Source organism: Peromyscus californicus, unplaced genomic scaffold, assembly GCF_007827085.1.
Source record: "Peromyscus californicus insignis strain IS unplaced genomic scaffold, ASM782708v3 Scaffold_11__1_contigs__length_118956290, whole genome shotgun sequence".
NCBI lineage: Eukaryota > Metazoa > Chordata > Mammalia > Rodentia > Cricetidae > Peromyscus > Peromyscus californicus.
This window is the reverse complement of record NW_026294402.1, coordinates 113,643,786-113,666,130: the sequence shown is the minus strand read 5'-3', so window position 1 is coordinate 113,666,130 and position 22,345 is coordinate 113,643,786. Positions and strand designations below refer to the sequence as shown.

The window sequence follows — 22,345 nt, the reverse complement described above, 5'->3', positions numbered from 1 at the left end:
ACAGAGCAAGATCCAGGACAGGCACCAAAACTATACAGAGAAACACTGTCTTGAAAAACAATAAATAAATAAATAAATAAATAAATAAATAAATAAATAAATGTTAATTTAAAATTTATGAGCTAGTAACAAGGCTGAGCTATTGACCAAGCATTTATAATTAATATTAAGCCTCTTTGTGGTTATTTGGGAGCAGCTGCCGAGACACAGAGAACTCTGCCTCCATCACTCTGGACAAAAAGTAATTCAAAGTGAATCAAAGACCTTGTGAGATCTGAAGACCTGTTAAGACAAGAGGAAAATGTAGAGAAAGCACTTCAAGATATAAGCAAGGAATTTCCAAAAAGGACTCCACCAGTACAAGAAATGATTACAAGATTTGACAAATGGAATTGTTTGACCTTAAAAAGCCCCTGCATAACAAAGGAAATAATCAGAATGAGAGACATCTGTGCTGTATGTACATTGGACAGGATGATTATTCACAATATATAAAGAACTAAAATCACTCCCTTTCCCCAAAAGGGCAAACAATGGATGTGCAAGTAAATTTAAAGACATTTCTCAAAAAACAAAGATGATTAATAAATACATGAAGAAATGTCCAATATTGTTAGTCATAAGGAAGTTACATTGAGCTTATGCTTCACCCAGTTGAAACAACTATTATCAAGAAAGCAAATCACAACAAATGCTAGTGACCACGTGGAAAAGGAACCTTATACATGACCCGTGGGATCACATGTTCAGTGTGTGGGGCACATGGTGGTATGATGTGAGCACCAAAGGATTTGGACAGCTTCCCCCTTACAGTCTTGTTGTCTGCATCCCACATGACCACTACTCTAGACTGTATCTGCTCAATGTGTATGGTTTTCCTTAATATTTCATGTTCCAGCCATCTTTAAATTCCTGGGGTCTCCATTACAGCCTTGTATCATCCTCATGGCTTAAGTTATTGCTTATTCAACAGCTTCCTGAACAGACTTCAACTCCAAAACACATAGTGGACTAAATGCATTTTGCATTATGTTATGGTTACAGGCCCATGGGATCCAGGGATGGAATGTGGAGGTTTGAAGGAGTATGGCCCCCAGAGACTCATGTGCTTGGATTCTTGGCCCATAGGGAGTGGCACTATCAGGAGGTGTGGCCTTGTTGGAGTAGATGTGTCACTGTGAGGCAAGCTTTGTAGTTTCATATGCTCAAGGCATGCTCAGTGTGGGAGACAATTCATTTCCTGTTGCCTGCAGATCAAGATGTAGAACTCTCAGCTACCTCTCCAGCATCATGTCAGCCTCCATGCTGCCTTGCTTCTTGCCATGACAATAATAGACTAAACCTCTGAAACTGTAATCCATCCCTAATTAAATATTTTTCTTTATAATAGTTGCTGTGGTCATAGTGCCTCTTCATAGCAATAGAAATCCAAACCAAGACACATAGTCTGGCCTCACAGACTTTCCTTGACCCCCATGATTTGGTAACTTTCAAATTCTGTACAACTACAAAGCCAGGACCATATAGATTATTCCAAGGTCTGCCACCCATTGTAGAGGTCATTGGTCCTCCTTTGACCGTGGCTGAAGTAACCATTCAGATCTTGAGTGTCTGACACAACAAAGCATTTCCTTAGGTTGCTCTATATGTGGAAGGCATCCTAGCACTGTCTTCTCAAAGCAAAGCCTTTCAAATGAGTTTACAATTTCACCCTGGAATGGGAGGGGCCAATTCTTAAACTGTTCTTAAGGCATCTTTCTTATTGTCCCAATGAAAAGAGCTTGGCTTTTTAAAGTGTGGCCCAACATTAATTGCTCTTTGCTGGTCAAAGTTTTTCAAATCTTTATACCTCAGTTTTTATTCCTAATTCTCACAGTAAACCTACCTGAAAGCAGCCAGCAGTTGTCTGAATCTGTACTGCCATGAAATTTCTTCTACCAGATTCATTATCCCATTGTCTTTGAACTCAGCATCACAACATCACAGAACAGATTAAATGTAGACAAGTTTGTACTTGTTTTCCAGAATGTGACATGGATGGATTCTAGTCTGGTTCCTTAAACTTCTCTTCCATCAGGAACCTCATGAGCACAGCCATTACTCTGCATTCCTATCAGCATTCTGGTCTTTGGTACTCTTGTCAGAATGACCCACAAAGCTCTGTTTACAAGAAGACTGCTTATTTGCGTCCCTGAACCTTTCCGCCGTCCTCAGCAAACCCTTTCCAAAGACTCTAAACCACTGGATGAGATGCTATCACAGCCACTATCCTAGTTCTCAATGCCAGTTTTTGGTGCTACTCGACTTTCTGTGCTGTGACAACAGACTGGACAGCAGTAACTTAAAGGATGACAGATTATTCCGGTTCATGTTTTCAAAGACTTCCTGTTCACCAGGCTCTGGTTTCTGTGGTGAAGCCTGACAGTATGACAGAAGGGTGTGCTGGAATAAAGACTGCCAGCCTCATGGTATTCTGGAAGCATAGGGATAGAGAAAGATTGAGGCTGCAATATCTCCTCCAAAGGCATGCCTTAAATCACTCACTTCCTTTGAGTAGGCCCCACCTCCTAAAGGTTGCACTTCCTCTCAGTAGTACCACCAGCTGGACACCAAGTCTTCAACAGATGAGACCTTTGAGGGGATGCATTTAAACGTCAAACCATAACACCTTCTTAGGCTACAGCTAGTAGAAGAGGTGTGAGAGGCAGAGCTCAGCAAGACTGGATTAAACATTAACTCAGCTGTCACCACAGCCCAGAGCAGCAAGCGCCCCAAAGCCAAGTTTCAGACCTGCCTGGTGTTCCTAGACTAAGGAGTGAGCAGCAGACATGGCTCACTTTGCACAGGTCATGGCTGAAGTGGGCGACTTTGGTCGCTTCCAGGTACAGGTGACCATCCTGATGGGCATCCCCAACTTCCTGTCTGCATTCTTCGTGTTTAGTCAGATCTTCATGGTCCTTGATGAGGCTCACCACTGTTCAGTGTCCTGGGTCAAGAACCACACTTTCAACCTAAGTGCTGCTGAGCAGCTGGCAGTCAGCATCCCCAACGACACGGCAGGCAGGCCTGAGTCCTGCCTCATGTTCCGGCCCCCTCCTGACAACGCCAGCCTGCAAGACATCCTCAGCCACCGCTTCAATGAGACCCAGGCCTGTGACTCAGGCTGGGACTATCCTGAGAACAGGCCTCAGTCCCTGAAGAATGAGGTGGGATAGCTTGTTGTCTGTGTGCCCACTTATGTGGGTCTGTCAGTTCTTCTGTCTGACCTTGTGCCTTTGATCACCCTCTTTCTCTGTTTCTGTGTCTATGCGTGTGTGTAACCATCTGTTGCCCGTTCCCCCTTTTCTGGTCATCCCATGTTTCTCTTTGTCCTCTGTCTGTTGGCCCATCTCTCCCTCTCTGATTTTCTCTGTCTGTTTGGCTTGTTGTTCATCAGGGTTTCATGTTTGCCTGTCCTTTTGTGAACCTGGTGGCACCAAGGTACCCATAAACTGTTGACAGGGAAGAGATATTTTATGGAGAAGAAAAGCAAGAGGAAGCCTGGTTACAGACAAGGGATGGCATGTCTGGGAGCTGAATCCAACTCTGGTGCATTAAGGAAGGGGGCCTGGGCCACAGAGACCAGATGGGAAGTTTGCTATGCTTCATAACCTCTTTTAGTTGTTGTCTATTTGTTTAATGCCCTTGAAACTAACACATGCATAAAAATTGGCAAGAGGTTGGGAGATGGCTCAGTGGGTAAAGTACTTGCTGAGTTTGGATCCATACCACCCATGTAAAAAGTTGATGGCATATGCCCAGCCACTTGCCTTTATTTCTGTCCCCATTTATCTGTATCCACTGCCCCCTTTATCTTTCGGAGTACCCCTCTGCAAGTCTGCCTGGCTATAAGTTACCGTATTCCAAAGACTTGTAGTGCCAGATAGCTAATGCTCTCTTCCTGTTTGGTCATGGTGGTTATCACAGCAACAGCACACTAGGGTTGTCCGCTTCCCTGAAATTGTTTTGTCTCCAGTTTACATATCTCAGATTTGACATTCACCTGAGCTTCTTCATCATGGTATTGGCCACTCAGAGGGCCCCTTCTCCTCTCTCTCTCTCTCTCTCTCTCTCTCTCTCTCTCTCTCTCTCTCTCTCTTTGTTTTTTTTTTGTTTTTTGTTTGAAACAAGGTTTCTCTGTGTAGCCCTGGCTGTCCTGGAATTTAGACATCCATCTGCCTCTGCCTCCCGAGTGCTGGGATTAAAGGCGTGCACCACCAACACCCAGCTTCAGAGGCCTCTCTTTATCCTTAGTTATTAACCTATCCTGTGCTGGGTAGGCTAGGCCTTGGGCATCGTAACTACCCCACAGGCTACCTCCTACCTCAGATTTTCCAGGGAATGTACACCTTTGCCACCTTTGGAAATGTGTGTACTGTTCCACATGATAATCCCAAACTCTATTCCAGAGCAGCACTCTCTTAGCGTGAGCTCCCATATACAAGGAAGGGCTCTGCAGAACAACCCAAGGGACTCTCTTTGAGCAGACACTTTGCTATAATGAGTGGCTTCATTTTCAAATGGAAACAAAACGACACTAATTTGAAGAGAGCATGTTTTATGATAGACTGTGTGCCCTTGAAGATGTTTTCCCTTCTCAATGTATCTTTGCAACATTACCTGGATACCTAACCTCAGTAAAATGAAAACATGCCTGGCTGCCCTATCTACATAGGCTGGTGAATAGAAATGGATATACCGTCAACGAACCACAGCAGTGTGATTTGTCCAGGGACCAAAGGCATCTGAATGGGAGGGAAGGGAATGCAGAAAGAATGGCCCTTTTTTAAGGATCTGGAGGCATGAAATGCCTAGCACAGTTGAGGGATCATGGCATAAAAGTATCTGGGAGATAGGTACAAGCTTTTGAAAGGTCTTAGGGGCAGAGCCAAGGAGTTGGGACTTTCTCTTAGAAACCAGAGAGAGCCACTGAAGTTTAGGGAATGGAGAGGGAGATAAGATGGGATGTGCTTTAAGAAATGAGAGTGGAAGTCTATGGGCCACCACCATGGGCCTTGAACAGAACCACTCACTGTATGTATTAAAACCCAAAGAGGGTGATGACTGGTATGCCAAGTTGGAACCCTGTAGGCAGAAGTTTTCCTGTGTCCCACCCAGTCCCACAGCTGCTCGGTCCCAAGTAAACACAAAGAGGCTTATATTAATTACAAACTTTATGGCCTATAGCTCAGGATTCTTGCTAGCTAGCTGTTTTATAACTTAACTCAACATGTTCCTATTAATCTATGCTTTGCCCTGTAGCTTTACAGCATTACCTGTTCTCTCACATCTTGCTTCTCCTGGGGGCAGCTCACAGAATCTGTCTGACTCCATCCTTCATCTCCATCTTCAATTTGAATGTACGCCTAACCTTATTCTGCCTCACCATTGGCCAAACAGTTTTATTTATCAGCCAATGAGAGCAAACCATATTCATAGCTACAGAAAGACATCCCACAGCAGAACCCTTCATTCCTTGTTGTCTGCCACATGACCCCTCCACCTGAGACTGGGCACACAGAGGGAAGGGGGGGCCTGCAAGTCTTAGGTGCTGCACTCCTGAACGGTGCAGTGTTAAGCTTTCCCAAGGACTTAAGCTGCAAGGGATGTAAACTAAGGGGAGGTGGCAAATGGTGCCAGACTTGGAAGTGAATGTGGCTTCGCATCTGTATCTGCAAAGCACTGCACCCCCGACAGCTTTGTGGCCACAGGCACAGCTCATAGTCATCCTAGCCAACCTGGACTGGGAGTTTCCTATGTAGCAGCCACTAGTCTAGAAGTGCTACAGATGACCTGATCATATTGGGTAACATCACATGGTCGACTTTATTCCCATTTTTGCACAGATGGAGAACAGGCTCGAGGTCACACAAAGCCGTTTAGCTCCAGCTGTGGAGCCTGGTGGCAGCAGGACCCTATCTACTTTCACTCATTTTAAGTGATTTCTTACTGTGATACAACCTCTAGGCACTAGACAGAACCAGGCTGTGTGGAACTGGAAAGAACAACAGTTGAGTTCCCTGTCTTGTCTGGTCTCATTCAGAAGCAGTTAGGTCACCATCCCACACATCCTGTTAGTCCTTCAGAAGGAACTGTTGTCCTTGAGAAGTATGAGTGCAGCAACTCCTGGATTGGTTAATTTCTTGCTAAGTTACTTAATTGATGATCAGCTAGAAAGCTTTAGTCCAGCTATTCATTAATCTATTCCCAGCAAATATTCTCTCAGGCTTCACTTCGTTTCCTTCTATGTGTACAGCAACAGGCACGTATCACCTCCACATGCTGCCGTCTGACTTTGGACCAAATGTTTCTAACCAGCCAGGGTCCTTTTGTTCAATTTGGGATAGCAATTATGAAAAGGCAAGAGACAGCTCTTTTCAGTGTTTTCAGTCTTATGGATGGTTAATTTTGGTCGTCAACTTGGTTGGCTTAAGAAACTCCTACTAGGCATGTCCAACCTTTTGACATTGTGATGCAACATTGTCTACAAAGTTCACACTTGTGCAATCTAATTACAGTAGGAAATAAAGCTAGGCATGAGTGGTGCATGCCTTTATCCTGGTCCCTCATGAATATTTTGGTAGGGACACACTCTTTGCTGGCACACAGTACATGGTTGCGACACTGGAAGAGACCTCACAGGATGGGTTCCCACCTAAGCATTCATGCAAGGGACTGATCCACACAAGGGCACAGAAATCCCACTCAGGACCACAGCCTGGAAGTTTGTAGTAGATATGCAGGGATATGTGGATCTACATACTTTCTCTATTCGGTCTTCCTGGTGTGGTCAGCTTATCTCTAGGTGCGTTGACATTTTCCCCAGGGCATCTGTATTCCTCTTCCGACTCCTTGTGTGCATATGTATCTGTCTTGATCAAAAGGCATGCGCCAGCACTCTTCAGAATTCTGATCAAACTGGGGGCATTTGAAGGTAACTGGACAGCCACATATGAAACTTGGGAGGGCCTGAGTAGCTTACACAGGAGACAGGTTCTGTTTGTCAGGAAGCAGCTAGAAGAGGTCTGTCAGAAGTTTCCAGATTTTACATTCTTTTTGTGTCAATGATTTTACATGGTACTCTCCGTGCCAGAAGAAGTACTTACCAGTTCTATGGATTAAGTAATTAAGTACAAATAGTTTAATGATATTTTTACCCTAACAAGTAGTTGTTTTAAAAATTAATGCACAGAGCTGTCATTGTGACACATGCCTATGATCCTGAGCTCAGGAGGCAGAGGATGAGGAGTTCAAGGTTATCCTGCCTACAAAGTGAGTTTGAGTACAGCCTGGGCTACACGACACCCTGCCTCAAAATAAACAAATGAAAACATGAGTACACACTGTGCTGGTTAGCTTATTGTCACCTTGACATAACCTAGAGTCACCAGGGAAGAGGGATTTCCCAGATCAGACTAACTGGTGGCCATGTCCATAAGGTTGTCTTGACTGTGGGAGGGCCCAACCCACTGCGGGTGATCCTATTCCTGGGCAGGTGGTCTTGGGCTGAGCATGAGCCTGTGAGTAGCCAGTAATCAGCCTTCTGCCATGATTCCTGCCTCTGCTTCTGCCTTGAGCTGCTGCCCGACTTCCCTCAGCAACGGATTATGACCTGGGAGTGTTAACCAAATAAACCCTTTTGCTTTTTAGTCATTTTTTTTTTTTTTTTTACCATAGCAACAGAAAGAAAAGAAATAATCTGCTTAGTTCTTTAGAAGACTGAAACACACTAATAAGATGCCTGTCATGTCCCAGCGCACAGCTTCTTGGTCTTCCAACACTGCCACCCGCAGTTTTGGTTTCATGTAGAATTGCACAAGTTATTTGCTTTTTATAAAAGCAACTGTCAAACAAGATACTGTGTAAATTTAATGTCATTGGAGGGGAAAAAACTGTACCCAATGTTGAATTGTGAATTCTTGGGCAAGTTGTGATATTGGACAGAATTCAAAGATTGCTATGATATTTCCGTTTAGATTTTAACTGTCCTGTGCCCACAGTGTTGACTATGGGGTAACTTGGTACACAACATGGAAAATGTGGGGCCCTAGAAAGTGAAGTTGGACCTAGATTCTGCACTTGGCCTTACATGAATATTTTTCTGCCTCAGTTTGACCTGGTGTGTGATCGGAAGAACCTGAAGAGCACTTCACAGTCAGTGTTCATGGCTGGACTCCTCGTTGGGGCCCTCGTCTTTGGGCCCGTCTGTGACTGGTATGTGCCGCTGACCCAGCATGCTTTAGGCTCCTGCTGCTGACTCAGTTATTCCCTGAAGTTTTGTTAGTCATCAAGATAAGTCCTCATGCCTGCCTTCAAGTGGGGCTCCGTGGAAGACCCTGTCTCCTCACTCTGACAGAGAGCCGAGGACAGGCCTGCCTCGGAAGGCCTCCTCACTTCACAACATGTCCCTCTGTTAACTCAGGATTGGCCGAAGACCCTCCCTCCTGGTTCAGCTGCTCCTGTCTGCCATTACGAGCATAGCCACAGCCTTTGTGTCCAGCTTTGAGCTCTATATGGCCCTACACTTTGCCACAGCTACTGCTATCGCTGGATATTTACTAAGCACCAATGTCCTCCGTGAGTATCTGGGCCCAAGAGCCTTCTTCCTCAGAGTCAGAGTTAGAGGCCTGAAATTGCCTCTGGGGATGGTGTCAGCCAACTGCACCTAAGGAGGTCATATCAAAGTTTTCTGTGCTGGGGCCGAGTCACATCTCCGACATCCTGGCATTTGGTAATCACCAGGGGTGGGTGAGTGGGCAGATTCCGCCCCAGTCTCAGCCTTGTCTTCACAGTTTCAGAATGGGTGGGGCCGTCCTGGAGAACAAAAGCCATGGTCCTGGCCCAGAGCAACTTTGCCATTGGACTGATGGTGCTAGCAGGCCTGGCCTATGGTGTCCGCAACTGGAGACTCCTTCAGCTAATAGGCACCACACCAGTCTTCTTGCTTGTCTTCTACTTCTGGTAGGGAGACCCTTGGCAGTGATAGGCCACCCTCTGTTGGGAGTGCTGTGGTAGGGTGCAGAGGAGGGGCCTGTGGAGCTTGGGTGGGAGACTCAGTGTGCCCTGGAATTCTGGGCGGCTGCACAGGGATCAACCTCAGTATCAGAATCATGTGTGGTTGACAGGGTTTTGCCAGAATCTCCACGGTGGCTCCTCTCCCAAGGAAAGATAGAGGAGGCCAAACAGCTGGTCCAGAAGGCAGCTTCAGTGAACAGGCGGCCACTTTCTCCAGAGCTCCTGAGCCAGGTACCTGTTAGCAGGCGCAGGCTCACCCCTGCCTCAAGCCAGTCTCTATGCCTGTGTCCCGGCCCCTCATTGTGCCCTTCTTCTAGCTGGTCCCTGAGAAGACAGGCCCCTCGGGGAATGCCCTGGATCTCTTCAGACACCCCCGTCTCAGGAAGGTGACCCTGATTCTCATTGCTGTCTGGTAAGTGCCCAGGGCCTTGTCCCTCAGTGAGGACAGAGCCAGAGGACTGCTCTGCAGTGTGTCACTGGAGGGATGGACAGAGGCTCTGTGAGCATCGTGGTCCCTCCCCTGGTGTGAGCTCCTTGAGCCAGGCTGTTCCTTTGGGTATGACTTGATGTACACCCAGCAGTGACAGGGATACTTGGTACTTTGTAGGTTTGTGGACAGTCTGGTGTACTACGGATTTAGCCTCCAAGTGGGGGACTTTGGCCTTGACATCTACCTGACACAGCTGATATTTGGGGCAGTGGAGTTGCCTGCCCGCTATTCCAGCATCTTCATGATGGAGAAGCTGGGTCGCAAGTGGAGCCAGTTAGGTTCTCTGACTCTGGCAGGCGTCATGTGCGTCGTCATCATCTTCATCCCAGCAGGTACGAGGCTGTCTTCCTCCCTGCCAGGGCTCTCCGCATTGCCGCACTCCCCTTCAGGACCAAGGCTTCCCCAGGGTTTGGGCGTAGAGGGTGAGGCACTTGAGCAGACAGGGAGGTGTGCAGGCTTAGGTGATGGTGTCCTTCTCTCTGTATGGCTGACCCGCGTTCTCCTCCAGGTCTCCCCACGGTGGTCACTGTGCTAGCCGTGGTGGGGAAGTTTGCCTCATCTGCTGCCTTCACCATATCCTATGTGTACACTGCTGAGCTCTTTCCCACCATCATCAGGTGAGAACTGCTGGGGTGACTTTGGTTCTCTGCCCGGGGGAATCTAATATCACCCATCCTTCTGGCCCTTTGCCACCAGCCACAGGCAGCCAGTGAGCTGCCTACGGGCCTAGGCCACTGGAAGTTTAGAGCAACTCCCCAAGTCGCCACAGGACACTGGAGGACAGAGAGACATGGGCGTGCCATGGCCTTCTCATGACCAGAGTGTGGGACGGAAGTAAGAGCGAAGGCTTGTGCTGCTTTCCCCAGGCAAACAGGCATGGGGTTGGTGAGCATCTTCTCCAGGATTGGGGGCATCATCTCACCGCTCGTGATGCTGCTGGAACAGTACCACAGGGCACTCCCCATGCTCATCTTTGGCAGCCTCCCGATCGGGGCAGGCCTGCTGTGTGCTCTGCTGCCTGAGACACGGGGCCAGACGCTGAAGGACACCATCCAGGACCTGGAACAGGGGTGCCTCCCACGGTGAGCATTGGCTTCTGGGCCTCACATCAGGAGCCCTCTCCCGAGGGGCAGGCCTCCCCATCACCATCACTCCATTATTGCTTACTCATTGCTTACTGGGCAACATGGTGCCCCCTTGGTACCACTGATATCTGACTGGCTTTAGCGCACATTCTCCCTCCTTTACGCAAGGAATGGTGAGAGATCTGTCATGGGACCGTGTGCTGGGCAGCCACTGACTCTGTTCTCCTCCTTGTAGGTCCCACAATGCAACACCCCAGAGAAAAGAAGTGGAGGCCACAGGAAGGACTTCCAATAGGAGGATGGCTGTTGTGAAGAGTTCATACTTCTGATGATGGTCACTAAGAGCCAGCCCATCAAAAACAGAGGACTGCCACACCATCTTCTGGATTTTGTCAGGATGCAAAGGGAAACAGGCACCATGCAGCCTTGTTCATGTAGGCAACACACCATGACCTGTTCACAGCCCCGGCTCCATGCTGTGAACCCAATGGAAGTATCAAGGACTCTACCCCTTTCTCCTCATGTCTCACACACACACACCACACCCCAGTACCGTGACTTGGTCTTCCTTGACTGTCTCTGGAGTTATGGCCTCACTGTCCCCTTAGTTTGGAATACTCCACCCTCAGGAAACAAACAGAAGGGGACAGCTCCCTCCCAAATAAAAGCAGCTCAAACCCAGAACAGGGACCAGTAGGACCAGCTGTGGGAGCAGGCTAACAAAGAAACATGTTTTGCCAGATTTACTTTGAAGATCCCTTCTTTCTGGCCAGTGGCCAGCTTGTGCCTTGCATGTGTGAGGCTGCCAAGGAAAGGAGACTGGGCAGCCCCTCCCCCACCCACTGTGCCTTGATGCCCAATAGGTAAGGAAGAGGGTAGAGCTCCTTCTGCTTAGCTGATTGTGGTTGTTATTTCCCATCATGCCCTGGCTTATCAGCAGTCTGCATTTGATGGCTGCTAAGAGTTGCCTCTGCTACCACGGCAAACTCGTGGGTCATTTAGAGGTTCTCTGTGCTGTTTGCTAGTGGAAACACCGTTCTCTCACCCTTGTTTAGAGATGGGAGTAGTTGAGGATAAGCTGCTGTGGACATTTCCAAATGTCCTATGGCTTACCCTGCTAAGCGGGTTATCTTTAGTGTTTGCTCATGAGCAGTTCAGAAGCTAAGCTATCTGGGAGCCCAGAGGAGATTTTGCCCAGGCCAGATCTCAAGGGAATCTTATTATGTATACAGTGTTCTGCCTACATATATGCCTGCACACCAGAAGAGGGCACAAGATCAAATTATAGATGGCTATGAGCCACCATGTGGTTGCTGGGAATTGAACTCAGGACCTCTGGAAGGACCTCTGAGCCATCTCTCCAGCCCCAGATCTCAAGGGAATCTTAAGGAGAACATGGTGGCTAGCATATGCCAATCCACACATGTCCTCTAGAGGGTGCTGTTGAACAGATAAAAGCTGATACACAGTGACTTGCTATTCAGTGCTGTGGTTGTCTTTGTTGGGGCTGGTGCAGCATTCAGATCTTGAGCATTGGGGGGGCAGGGGTCCTCCAAATCTGGACCCCAGCCTTCCCATTTTACAGTGAGAGATTTTGTTCATCATATGGGAGACACTCTCACCTACCCACACACTTGCACCAAACGGGTGATTTCATAGGTTACTTCATGTTAAACTGCAAACTCTGCTTGAGCATGAAAAGCAAAGAAGTCTGGCAGTCTGCTCTCCACAGGTGACTTCTGAGATTGAGACCACTATCCTAGACATCTTGAATTCTTGGCTTCTCTGTGTCCAAGCTCTAAGATGTTGCCATACTCCTCTGGTTAACTGTATCTCTGCTTTGACACGGTCCCCAGAGGCCTGGCCCTTATGTCGTCCAGTTCCTCTCACAGGTGCAAACCTGTGTCCTTGGAACTGTGGACCAATGTCAGTAGATAACCCATGTCCTCAGCCCTTCTCGGAAGTGCTCTGTCCCCCTGCCTCTGCATATGGTTGTAAAAGCTCCCACAGCAGGAGCGCTGGGTGAAGAACCCCTTTCCTCCTCAGTGCGCCTTCACTTGCCAAACTCAGTCTGTGGGAACCCTCTCCCCGAGTCTGGTCTCTTTTGTGTCTGCACCTCCAGGTCACATGCCCCATTCTTCTGTAACTTTTCTACCTGGCTCATGGCCACCCTGTCTATTCCAGTTACTGTCATCTTTGGAGAAAGTCATTTCCTGCCGAAATCTCATATAAATGAGTAGATGAGTCTCATTCAGACACCTCATTTTCTTACTACAACATCTGCTCTCGTTCCTTCTGTGTAACTGACCGACATGAGAGAGAACAAGTTCAAGGTTTATTTTTTATTTGTGTATGTTTACCAGCCTGCCTTGTGAATGCTGTACCTGAATAGGCCAGAAGAGGGCATCAGGTCCCCTGGAGCTAGAGTAACAGGTGTCTGTAAGCTGCCCAACGTAGGTACCAGAATAGAATGGAACTCAGCAAGATCGCCTAACTGCTGAGCCATCTCTTCAGCCCTAACAGAACAACTTTCATGGAGGAAGGATTTCTGCTCAGGGTTTCAAAAGTTTTCATCCATAGCTGCTGAGCCTCATGTGCGTCAGCAGAACATCCTGGGGGTGGGGATGTGTGGTGGGGAAAGTTCTCCTGATGGTTAGGGAAGAAGGTGAGGAATGGACTGAGGACCATGCGCAGCTTTCAGAGGTGTGCTTCCGGTGACCTGCTTTCTCCTAGGCCCCACCTCCTAAAGTTTCTCAAATAGTATCAAATAGTCACACGAAGCTCTTGGGGTCATTTCATATTCAAACTCTAATGGCGTGTTAATACTTTGGTTGGTTTGTGACTTTCTTTCCTGCCTGGGGTACCACAACAGCAGACAGGTAGTCTGAGGTGAGGGTGCCAGTGTGGCCAGGTTCTGGTGAAGAGCCTTTCCATATACTTATGTGCATCCCTATACATCCTCCTCTAGACCTCAGGTATGGAAGGCCACTTTTCTTGGTCATCACATGGCCTTCCTTGGTGTGTATGCATGGAGAGAAATTTCTCTTTCCCCCTTCCTGTAAGGTCACTAATTCCATCTGGAAGGTCCCACCCTAATGACCATGTTTAGGTATGATCTAATTATAGTCATGCCCTGGCCTCCACATACCATGACCCGGGGTAAGGGGTATCATGTCCGAACTGGAGGGAATGCAAGCATTGTACAGCAGCACTCTCAGCTCCACTGGGACCCTGTGCTTTGTTGGCTCTTCTAGTCTCTCTCTCACCTCTCAGATCACAGGATGAAGCCATCCTTCCAACTGCTGTTGAGACAGATTGGTCCTGTCCTTGTCACCAGCACCTCACACTTTAATTCTTGTGTTGTTTGGTTGTGTCCAACTAGAAAAGCCACAGCATCCCGAGTACCTGTGCTGTCTCTGTACCCCAGATGGCGAGAGAGTCATGCACTGTACACTTGCAGTTTTCTGCGAATTCAGCGACCAGCCTCCCCTGGACACTTAACAGCGCTGCTTCTAATGGACGTCTTTTCTGTCTCTACTAATGGTCATTTTTCTTCTCCACTCTGCATGTCTCCCGTCCTGCATTTCCCAACCAGGAACTCGTCCCCTTGCTTCACAAACAGGGGCCACCATGTGCCAACTCTCCAGGCTGCCTACTAGCAAACATATTGACCTAGCGGTGATGTCATGACCTTTGTCTCAAACCTGGTTGCTGGTGAATGTTACCCCTCTTTCCTTGTCAGCCTCTGTCCCCCGTTTCCGTGGGTCAAGGATCCTGGGCATCAGGCAGGTGAGTGAAGGCTCTCAGTTGCATTTGCCTCCATGTATCCATGGCAGCAAGACACTTCCGGTCCTTCTGGAGTATCCGCTATTCTCAGAGCTCTCTAGTGAGCCAATGACTGTCCACTGTGCCAGGTGGTCAGCCCAGGCCACTTGCCTCCATAGGAGTCTGGGACAAGACTTGACTGCCATCATATCGGCAACAAGAAGGTCTCAGGGCCTCCCTGTGGGACTGGCCCTTGCTGCATTGCTCCCTGATTGCCATCTCCTGGCTTTTGTTCCTCAGAAACTAGGGCCAAAGTGACCATCAGTTCTGCATTCAGCTCACATGGGTTAAAGACCCTTATATTTACTAGTTTCTTCATACAGCAAAGGGCGACAAATGGTATTCTAGGGTTTTGTATGTAAATGATGTAACTATATGTGTGCATGGATGCCGTGTATATGTGTGGCATGTGGGGGTCAGAGGGTTTTATAGTTAGGGTCTCTATTGCTATGAAGAGACACCATGACCACAGCAACTCTTATAAAGAAAACATTTCATTGACTTGACGGCTTACAGTTTCAGAGATTCAGTCTATTATCATTATGGTTGGGACATGGCATTAAGCAGGCAGACATGGTTCTGGAGAATTAGCTAGGAGCCCTACATCTTGCTGGCAACAGGAAGTGGTCTCATTATCACACTGAGCAGAGCTTGAGCATAATATGAGACCTCAAAGCCCACCTCCAGGGCTGGAGAGATGGCTCAGAGGTTAAGAGCACTGCCTGCTCTTCCAGAGGTCCTGAGTTCAATCCCCAGCAATCACATGTTGGCTCATAACCATCTGTAATGAGATCTGGTGCCCTCTTCTGGCAGATAGGCATATATGCAGGCAGAACACTGTATACACAATAAATAAATAAATCTTTAAAAAAAAAAAAGCCCACCTCCACAGTGACGCACTTCCTCCAACAAGGCCACACCTCCCAACAGCGACTCCCCTTGGGGGCCATTTTCTTTTAAACCACCACAGAGGGTGACCTTGCGTTGTTCTTGGCCTTCTGTCTTGCCTGAGACAGTCTCTTTGCTGTGTATTCCAGAGTACCTTCTGGGGATTCCCATCTCACTACAGTAATGCTGGTGGGTTATAGATGTACACTACCACTCCTGCTTTACATAAGTTCTGGGGAATTCAAACATAGGCCCTCGTGCTTGCGCGGCAAACACGGTACTCACTAAACCACCTCCGCAGCCCTATCATGTGTATGTGCATGTTTAATTAAAAACAAAGCTAATTAGATGTATAGCTGGCATGAATGTTAGCTCTTTAAGCTCATGTGTAAAGAAACAATGTTTTTTGCCCTTAAGCATCTCTCTGTCACGTGTTCACTGGAGCATCGGTCTCAGGTGGCCTCAGTGCTCTCCAGTGCCTAGAGATGAGGCCATAGGCAGGGCTCGCAGGGCCAGGTGGCTCCGCATCCTGATTGTTGTCCTTACCAACTGCTGGGTTCCCACTGTGCCACTTGCTCAGGCCTCGACTTTTAAGATTGGGGAACTCAAAGGAGCCTGAGGGCCTTGGACCAGCTGCTCAGGTGACCCATAAACATCCGGGAGACCTGATGAAGAAGAGAGGTTCTATGTCCCAGACACCAAGAAAATTTCTGTGCCTTCCCAGGTAACTGGAGACTTGAAGATGCATGAACTGACAAGTGGCGGTAAGGATGGTTCTCTGTGATGGTGGCTTTTATCTAACAGCAAATTCAGAGTGGGAGGGAGGAGGTAAGGAGGGAGAGGAGTGTGCATGTGTGTATATATGTACATATGTGGAAGCCAGAGGTTAACCTTGGGTGCCATTGTTTGGGAGCCACATACCTTCTCGCTCTGTCTGTCTGTCTCGTGTGTGTGTGTGTGTGTGTGTGTGTGTGTGTGTGTGTGTGTGTGCCAGAGGTCAACACCAGGTGTCTTTTTCAATCATTCTCCCCCTTACTTTTTGAGATTTGGTCTCACTGAACCTGAAGGTCTTTGATTTAGAGAGTCTGGCTGACTAATGAGCTCCAGGGGTCTACCTGTCCCCCTCCCATCCCCCTCCACCTGTCTCCCTCCCTTCCCCCCTGCAGTGCAATGCAGGTATATGGATGGGGCTATGCCTAGCTTTTACACGGCTGCTTGGAGATTTGAATTCAGGGCTTCGTGCTTATGTGGCAAGCTCTTTACCAACTGCTGAGCCTTCTCCCCAGCCCCTCCATCTTGTTAGATGAGATGAAATCTGTTACTGGTACCTGAGATGTGCCAATCAGGCTAGGCTGGCTGTCCAGCTGGCCTCAGGGGTCCCCTCGTCTCTGCCTCTGCAGTGCTGGGATTACTACATAAGCCATCACTTCCAGCTTCCACATAGGTCCTCTACACTTGTGTGGTGAGCCCTTAGCCTGCTGAGTTGTCTCCTAAGTCCTGTGTCCTAATTTTTCTCAGCCAGTTTTCCCAGTGTCCTGAGCAATGTTGTGTGCACCGATGGAGATGTCTGGCAAGTCTGGTCCCCAGCCTCCTTTGCTGTCATCCCTGCTTCTTACCAGGTGTCTCTGAGCCATGTCCTAGGGCCAGAGTCAGGGTCCCTCAGGTCCTCTGCTTCCCCACAACCAGTTCAGGCTGGCTCCTGGTCCTATATTGATTCCCTACCTCTATTCCAAGAGAAAAGACTGGAGTCCCATTTCCACTAACAGAGAAGGGCTCTGGCTCCTTGGGAGGTGGGTCAGACTCTTGCGGTTCTATCAAACTGGCTGATGGAGTAGTGACCTTGAGGCAGAACAGAGGTGTAGTGTAGAGATAGGCCCTTCCAGGTGTGGGATTCAGGAAGGCTTGAAGGACAACTGACAAAGGGGGTTCATTTGGAGGGGAAGGGCTTTTAGTATTGCTGTGGGATGGTCTGTATGTCAAATGTGTTGCTGATTGGTCAATGAATAAATCACTGATTGGTCAGTGGCCAGGCAGGAAGTATAGGCAGGACTAACAGAGAGGCGAATTGAGAGAACAGGAAGCTGAGTGAGGGAGACACTGCGAGCCGCCATCAGGACAAGGAAGATGTAAAGTACCGGTAAGCCACAAGCCACGTGGCAAGGTATAGATTAATAGAAATGGATTAATTTAAGCTGTAAGAACAGTTAGCAAGAAGCCTGCCACGGCCATACAGTTTGTAACCAATATAAGTCTCTGTGTTTACTTGGTCGGGTCTGAGTGGCTGTGGGACTGGCAGGTGAGAGAGTTTGTCCTGACTGTGGGCCAGGTAGGAAAACATTAGCAACACAGTATAGAGGACAATTTGCGTAAAGGCACAAGGTTGCCTCACAGGCGGTTTGTATACTTGCCTTAACCAATTCTGGCCCCAAGTCTGGGGCCACTTGTGTGTCTGGAGTAGAATATGGCCCTCGACATTCCCAGCCCACTCTTTCCATCCCATTGTGACACCATCTCCAGCCACCAATGGAACCCCAGGGTTCTGCTTCCAAGGACACAGTTGGGTCTGGACAGCAGTCAGGTGGGCCCTGGCTTAGACTTGTGGTCCTGTCTCCAGGGAGGAGGGACGGGGGTGTGTGTAGAAGGTGGCAATTCTGATGGTACCTGGTGAGTGTGGAGCCATGTTCTCAACACAGATGTGGGCGGGAATGTGCCTGGGCCTGTTCAGCTGTGGGGACTCTGTGGAAAGAGCAGGCTATCCTCAAGGGACGCGTGAGTTTTCAGGTGTGGCACCTGGCCATTTTCTGTGTGCAGGTGGAATACTGGATTGTCTGTTCTTCTAGCAGGACCTTTAGGATCAGGGGAGGGCGGTGTGGTCAGGGGTCTTGCAGATTGCCAATCCCCATGGGTATTCCGTGGAGGGAGGAGTGCTCAGGGGAGGGACGGGTGGTCAGGAGCCTTGCAGACTACCAGTCCCTATGGGTATCTGAGTAATGCTAAATTAACCAGGCTGGCCTTGAAATCATCTTGTACCCTAGGCAGCCCCTCAACCTTGGGATCCTCCTGCCTCAGCTTCACAAGTAGTTGGAATTACAGGCCTATAGTGCCAGACCCAGCTTCCTTCTTTTACTTTGGCCTGAATTTTTATTATCTTCTTTGAATTTATTCTTTACTTTTTCTTTTACTTTTTATAATGAAACTTAATTGATCGATATTCAGCCTTTAATTTTCTATTAAAAAGCCAAAGCTCTACATCCCTACAAATTACCACTTTTAAACCACCCATACATTTGATTCTTCATTGTCATCACTTATAAATACTTTAATTTCCTATGATTTCTTTAATGTTTGAGGTACTCACAAGTTTTTTCCTTAATGTATTGAGCAGTGAGAAGACTCACGGCCAAAGTTAAGTTGATCCTTCTCTGTTGATGTTCAGATGACCGAGCATGGCCACCATGACCATGTGGAAGTAGATTGAATGGTGTGGATGTATGCGTTTCGGCATTTGCATCAAAATACCAAGACTTCCAGTAAAACTAGCACAGTTGAGATAGACTGGTGTCGACACAAGGGTATGCACACAGATCCATGAAACCGAGCAGAGCTCGGCACCAGGTCCGCACAGATGCAGTCAACTGGGCGAAACGTAGTGGAGGAAATGGAGTCTTCTCAATGAGTGTACTATACTATTTGGCTATCTATAGGGAAAATATTAATCTAGATACATCCACCTTTTACAAAAATTAACTCAAATCAGACCATAGACTTAAATGTGAAACAACAGAATAAAACTTCTAGAATAGGCCAGGCGGTGGTGGCGCACGCCTTTAATCCCAGCACTCGGGAGGCAGAGCCAGGCGGATCTCTGTGAGTTCGAGGCCAGTCTGGGCTACCAAGTGAGTTCCAGGAGAGGCGCAAAGCTACACAGAGAAACCCTGTCTCGAAAAACCAAAAAAACAAAAAAAGAAAAAAAAAACTTCTAGAATAAAAATAGCAGAAAACCTTAGAGATCTTGGATTCGGCAATGAGATTTTTTGGCTATAACGTCAAAAGTAAAACCTCAGAAAGAAAAAGAATAAGTACATTGGGGCTTGTTTAAAACTGAGACTGTGTGCTCTACAAAGACCCCCACGAGAAGGGTGAAAAGTCAGAGGCCAAACGAGCATTGGAGTCGGGTGGTGGTGGTGCACACCTTCAATCCCAGCACTCGGGAGGCAGAACCAGGCAGATCTCTGTGAGTTCGAGGCCAGGCTGGTCTACAGAGTGAGATCCAGGAAAGGCGCAAAGCTACACAGAGAAACCCTGCTTCAAACAAACAAACAAACAAAAAACCCCCAAAACCAAAAAACGAGCATTGGATAAGGGCTTATATCTAAAGTACAGGTTTTGAAATAGGCTGCAGTGGCTTGGGTGTGTGTGGTGTGGCTCAGCAGTTAAGAGCAGGTGCCGCTCTTGCAGTGGACCCCAGTTTGACTCCCAGCACCCAGCATAACTCCAGCTCCATGGGGCAGTCTGACTCCCTCTTCTGGACACCCTAGGTACCTGCACTCATGTATACACTGATAAAAATAAGTCTCTAAAGCTAGGCAAATATGGCTGGGGTTTTTAGTCCAGTAGTTGAAACACTTGTCTAACATGTAGAAGATCCTGAGATAAATATATATATAGAGAGACATAGATAGACAGACATACAGATGTAGAAATTAAGACATAGGCACAAGAAGAGCAATCCTCTAAGGAGAAATATAGACAGAAAATGAGAAGATAAAAAGATGTCATTAGCAATTGCAATCCACAACAATCACACCACTGCTATACGCCTATCCAGAATGGCTGAAATAAAGTGAACTGATCATAGCAGTTCCTGGCAAGGACGTGGAACAAACAGAATTCTCATTCATCATTGGTGGAATTACAGAGTCATGCTGACCATTTGAAAGACAGTTGATAGCTGTTTACAAAGCAAGTCATACTGTTGCCGAGTGATCCAGCATCCCAGCATCCCTAGCACCCATGCTCATAGAGGTTTATCCAAATGCTTTGAAAACTTAAGTCCACACACAAAAACTTCCACAGAGATGTTTATCGTGGTCTTCTTCACAGTTGCCGAACAACTAGAATGTCCTTCAGCAGTGAATGTGGTTCATGCATGCAGCCAAGTGCGTGACTTAAAAAGGGGGGTCAGGCAGCCATGTTGATGAGACCTCATGGTTACAGCTTCTCTGCACTTCTAGGAGATAAAATTTCACAGTAAACTTTGTTTTTACAATCTTTCCACCTCCCTTCTGCTATAATCCCTGAGCCTCAGGTGTGGGAGTTGTGGTGTAGACATATGTGTTGGGGCTAGCCAGGCAGTGGTGGCGCATGTCTTTAATCCCAGCACTTGGGAGGCAGAGCCAGGCAGATCTCTGTGAGTTCGAGGCCAGCCTGGTCGGCAGAGTGAGATCCAGGAAAGGCGCAAAGCTACACAGAGAAACCCTGTCTTGAAAAACAAACAAACAAAGCAAAAACAAACAAAAAAATGAGTTGGGACTGGGCCACCCATAGTCACTGGTCCCTCTGCATTTTGATCAGTTGTGGTTTTCTGTAAAGGATACTGATTGATATGCTGAGAGAAGTTTCATGGGGCTGACAAAGAACTACAGGCAACCAAGGAATGCTGAGACTGGTAGAAACAGATGTCTTCCCCAAGGAAGAGCCCCTGAACTGAATATCCAGTACCAAGTGGTCAGCCCTGAAATCATACACACACACATACACGTAATGCTCTATCGACTGAGTAGGTTGTATTACTGTATTTAGGGGTGTGTGTGTGTGTGTGTGTGTGCAACAACTAAAATAGAGACCATGAATATGAGAGAGATCAAGGGGGTGGCGTACATGGAAAGGATTGGAGGGAGGAAAGAGCTGGGTAAAATGACATAATTTAATTAAAATATATTTTAATTAAAATGCTATTAAAGCCAAGATAGTGTTCATAAAAATGAACATTACTAAAAGTGGAAAAAAGCCTAAAAGGGCGGAATTCTGTGTGAGTTCAGCTTGGCACATTCTGGGAAAGGCAAAATCCTCCCTACAGCAAACTGGTGAGTGGCTCAGGGGCTTTGAGGAGGAAGGAGAGCTGGACACGGAACAGGTCCTTAGGAAGTAGTGGTTACCCTCAGTGCTTGCTGAAGTCCAGAGAATTGTGCATGCAGGGAGTAAACCAGACAAACCCTAAAACCACTCAGGGTACTAAGGGGGCCTGGGGTAGAAGGTGACAAATGAATTTAACTATTATAAATGAGTAAATACACATTTGACTTTTAAATTTAAATTAAATCAAATGCTATTGTTCTTAATTTCAAATTTATTTGCACTGATTAGAATTTATATATTGCATGTTTTCTTTTGAGTGTGGACTGTGTGTGTATGTGTGTGTGCATGTGTGTGTATGTATGTGTGTGTATGTGTATGTATGTGTGCATGTGTGTGTGTGTGTGCATGTGTGTGTATGTATGTGTGCGTGTGTGTATGTGTATGTATGTGTGTGTGCATGTATGTGTGCGTGTGTGTATGTGTATATATGTGTGCATGTGTGTGTATGTGTGTGTGCATGTGTGTGTATGTGTATGTATGTATGTGTGCAGTGTGTGTGAGTGAGTGTGTGTGCATGTGTGTGCATGTGTGTGTGTGTGTGTGTGTGTGTGTGTGTGTATGTGTATGTTCAGGTATATGCATATGAAGGCAGAAGATGATGTCAGTCCCCTCAGTGCTCCTCACCTTTTTTTTTTTAGTCAGAGTCTCTGGGGCTCGCATTCTCTCTCTCTCTCTCTCTCTCTCTCTCTCTCTCTCTCTCTCTCTCTCTCTCTCTCTCTCTTTTAAGCTAGACTGGAAACCAGACAATCCCAGCAATCCTCCTGTCTCCACCCATCTTGTAGCTGGGGTGCAAGCATGCATGTGCAGCCTGTTACATGGGTGCTAGGCTCAGAACTTCCTTGGGACTGTGCATGGAATGCTCTAG

The 22,345-nt window shown here is 47.4% G+C and overlaps 1 protein-coding gene across 1 annotated transcript; it reads left to right on the top strand.

The window, feature by feature from the left end:
- The first annotated feature begins 145 nt into the window (after positions 1-145).
- On the top strand, positions 146-19,188 carry LOC128101124 (solute carrier family 22 member 13). Its single transcript, XM_052723965.1, has 10 exons — positions 146-3,206; positions 8,150-8,253; positions 8,462-8,616; positions 8,832-9,000; positions 9,165-9,285; positions 9,372-9,466; positions 9,662-9,876; positions 10,053-10,161; positions 10,411-10,626; positions 10,865-19,188. Exons 1-10 carry the CDS (start codon positions 2,829-2,831, stop codon positions 10,956-10,958), a joined length of 1,656 nt encoding a protein of 551 aa, XP_052579925.1. The 5' UTR covers positions 146-2,828; the 3' UTR covers positions 10,959-19,188.
- The last annotated feature ends 3,157 nt before the right edge of the window (positions 19,189-22,345 follow it).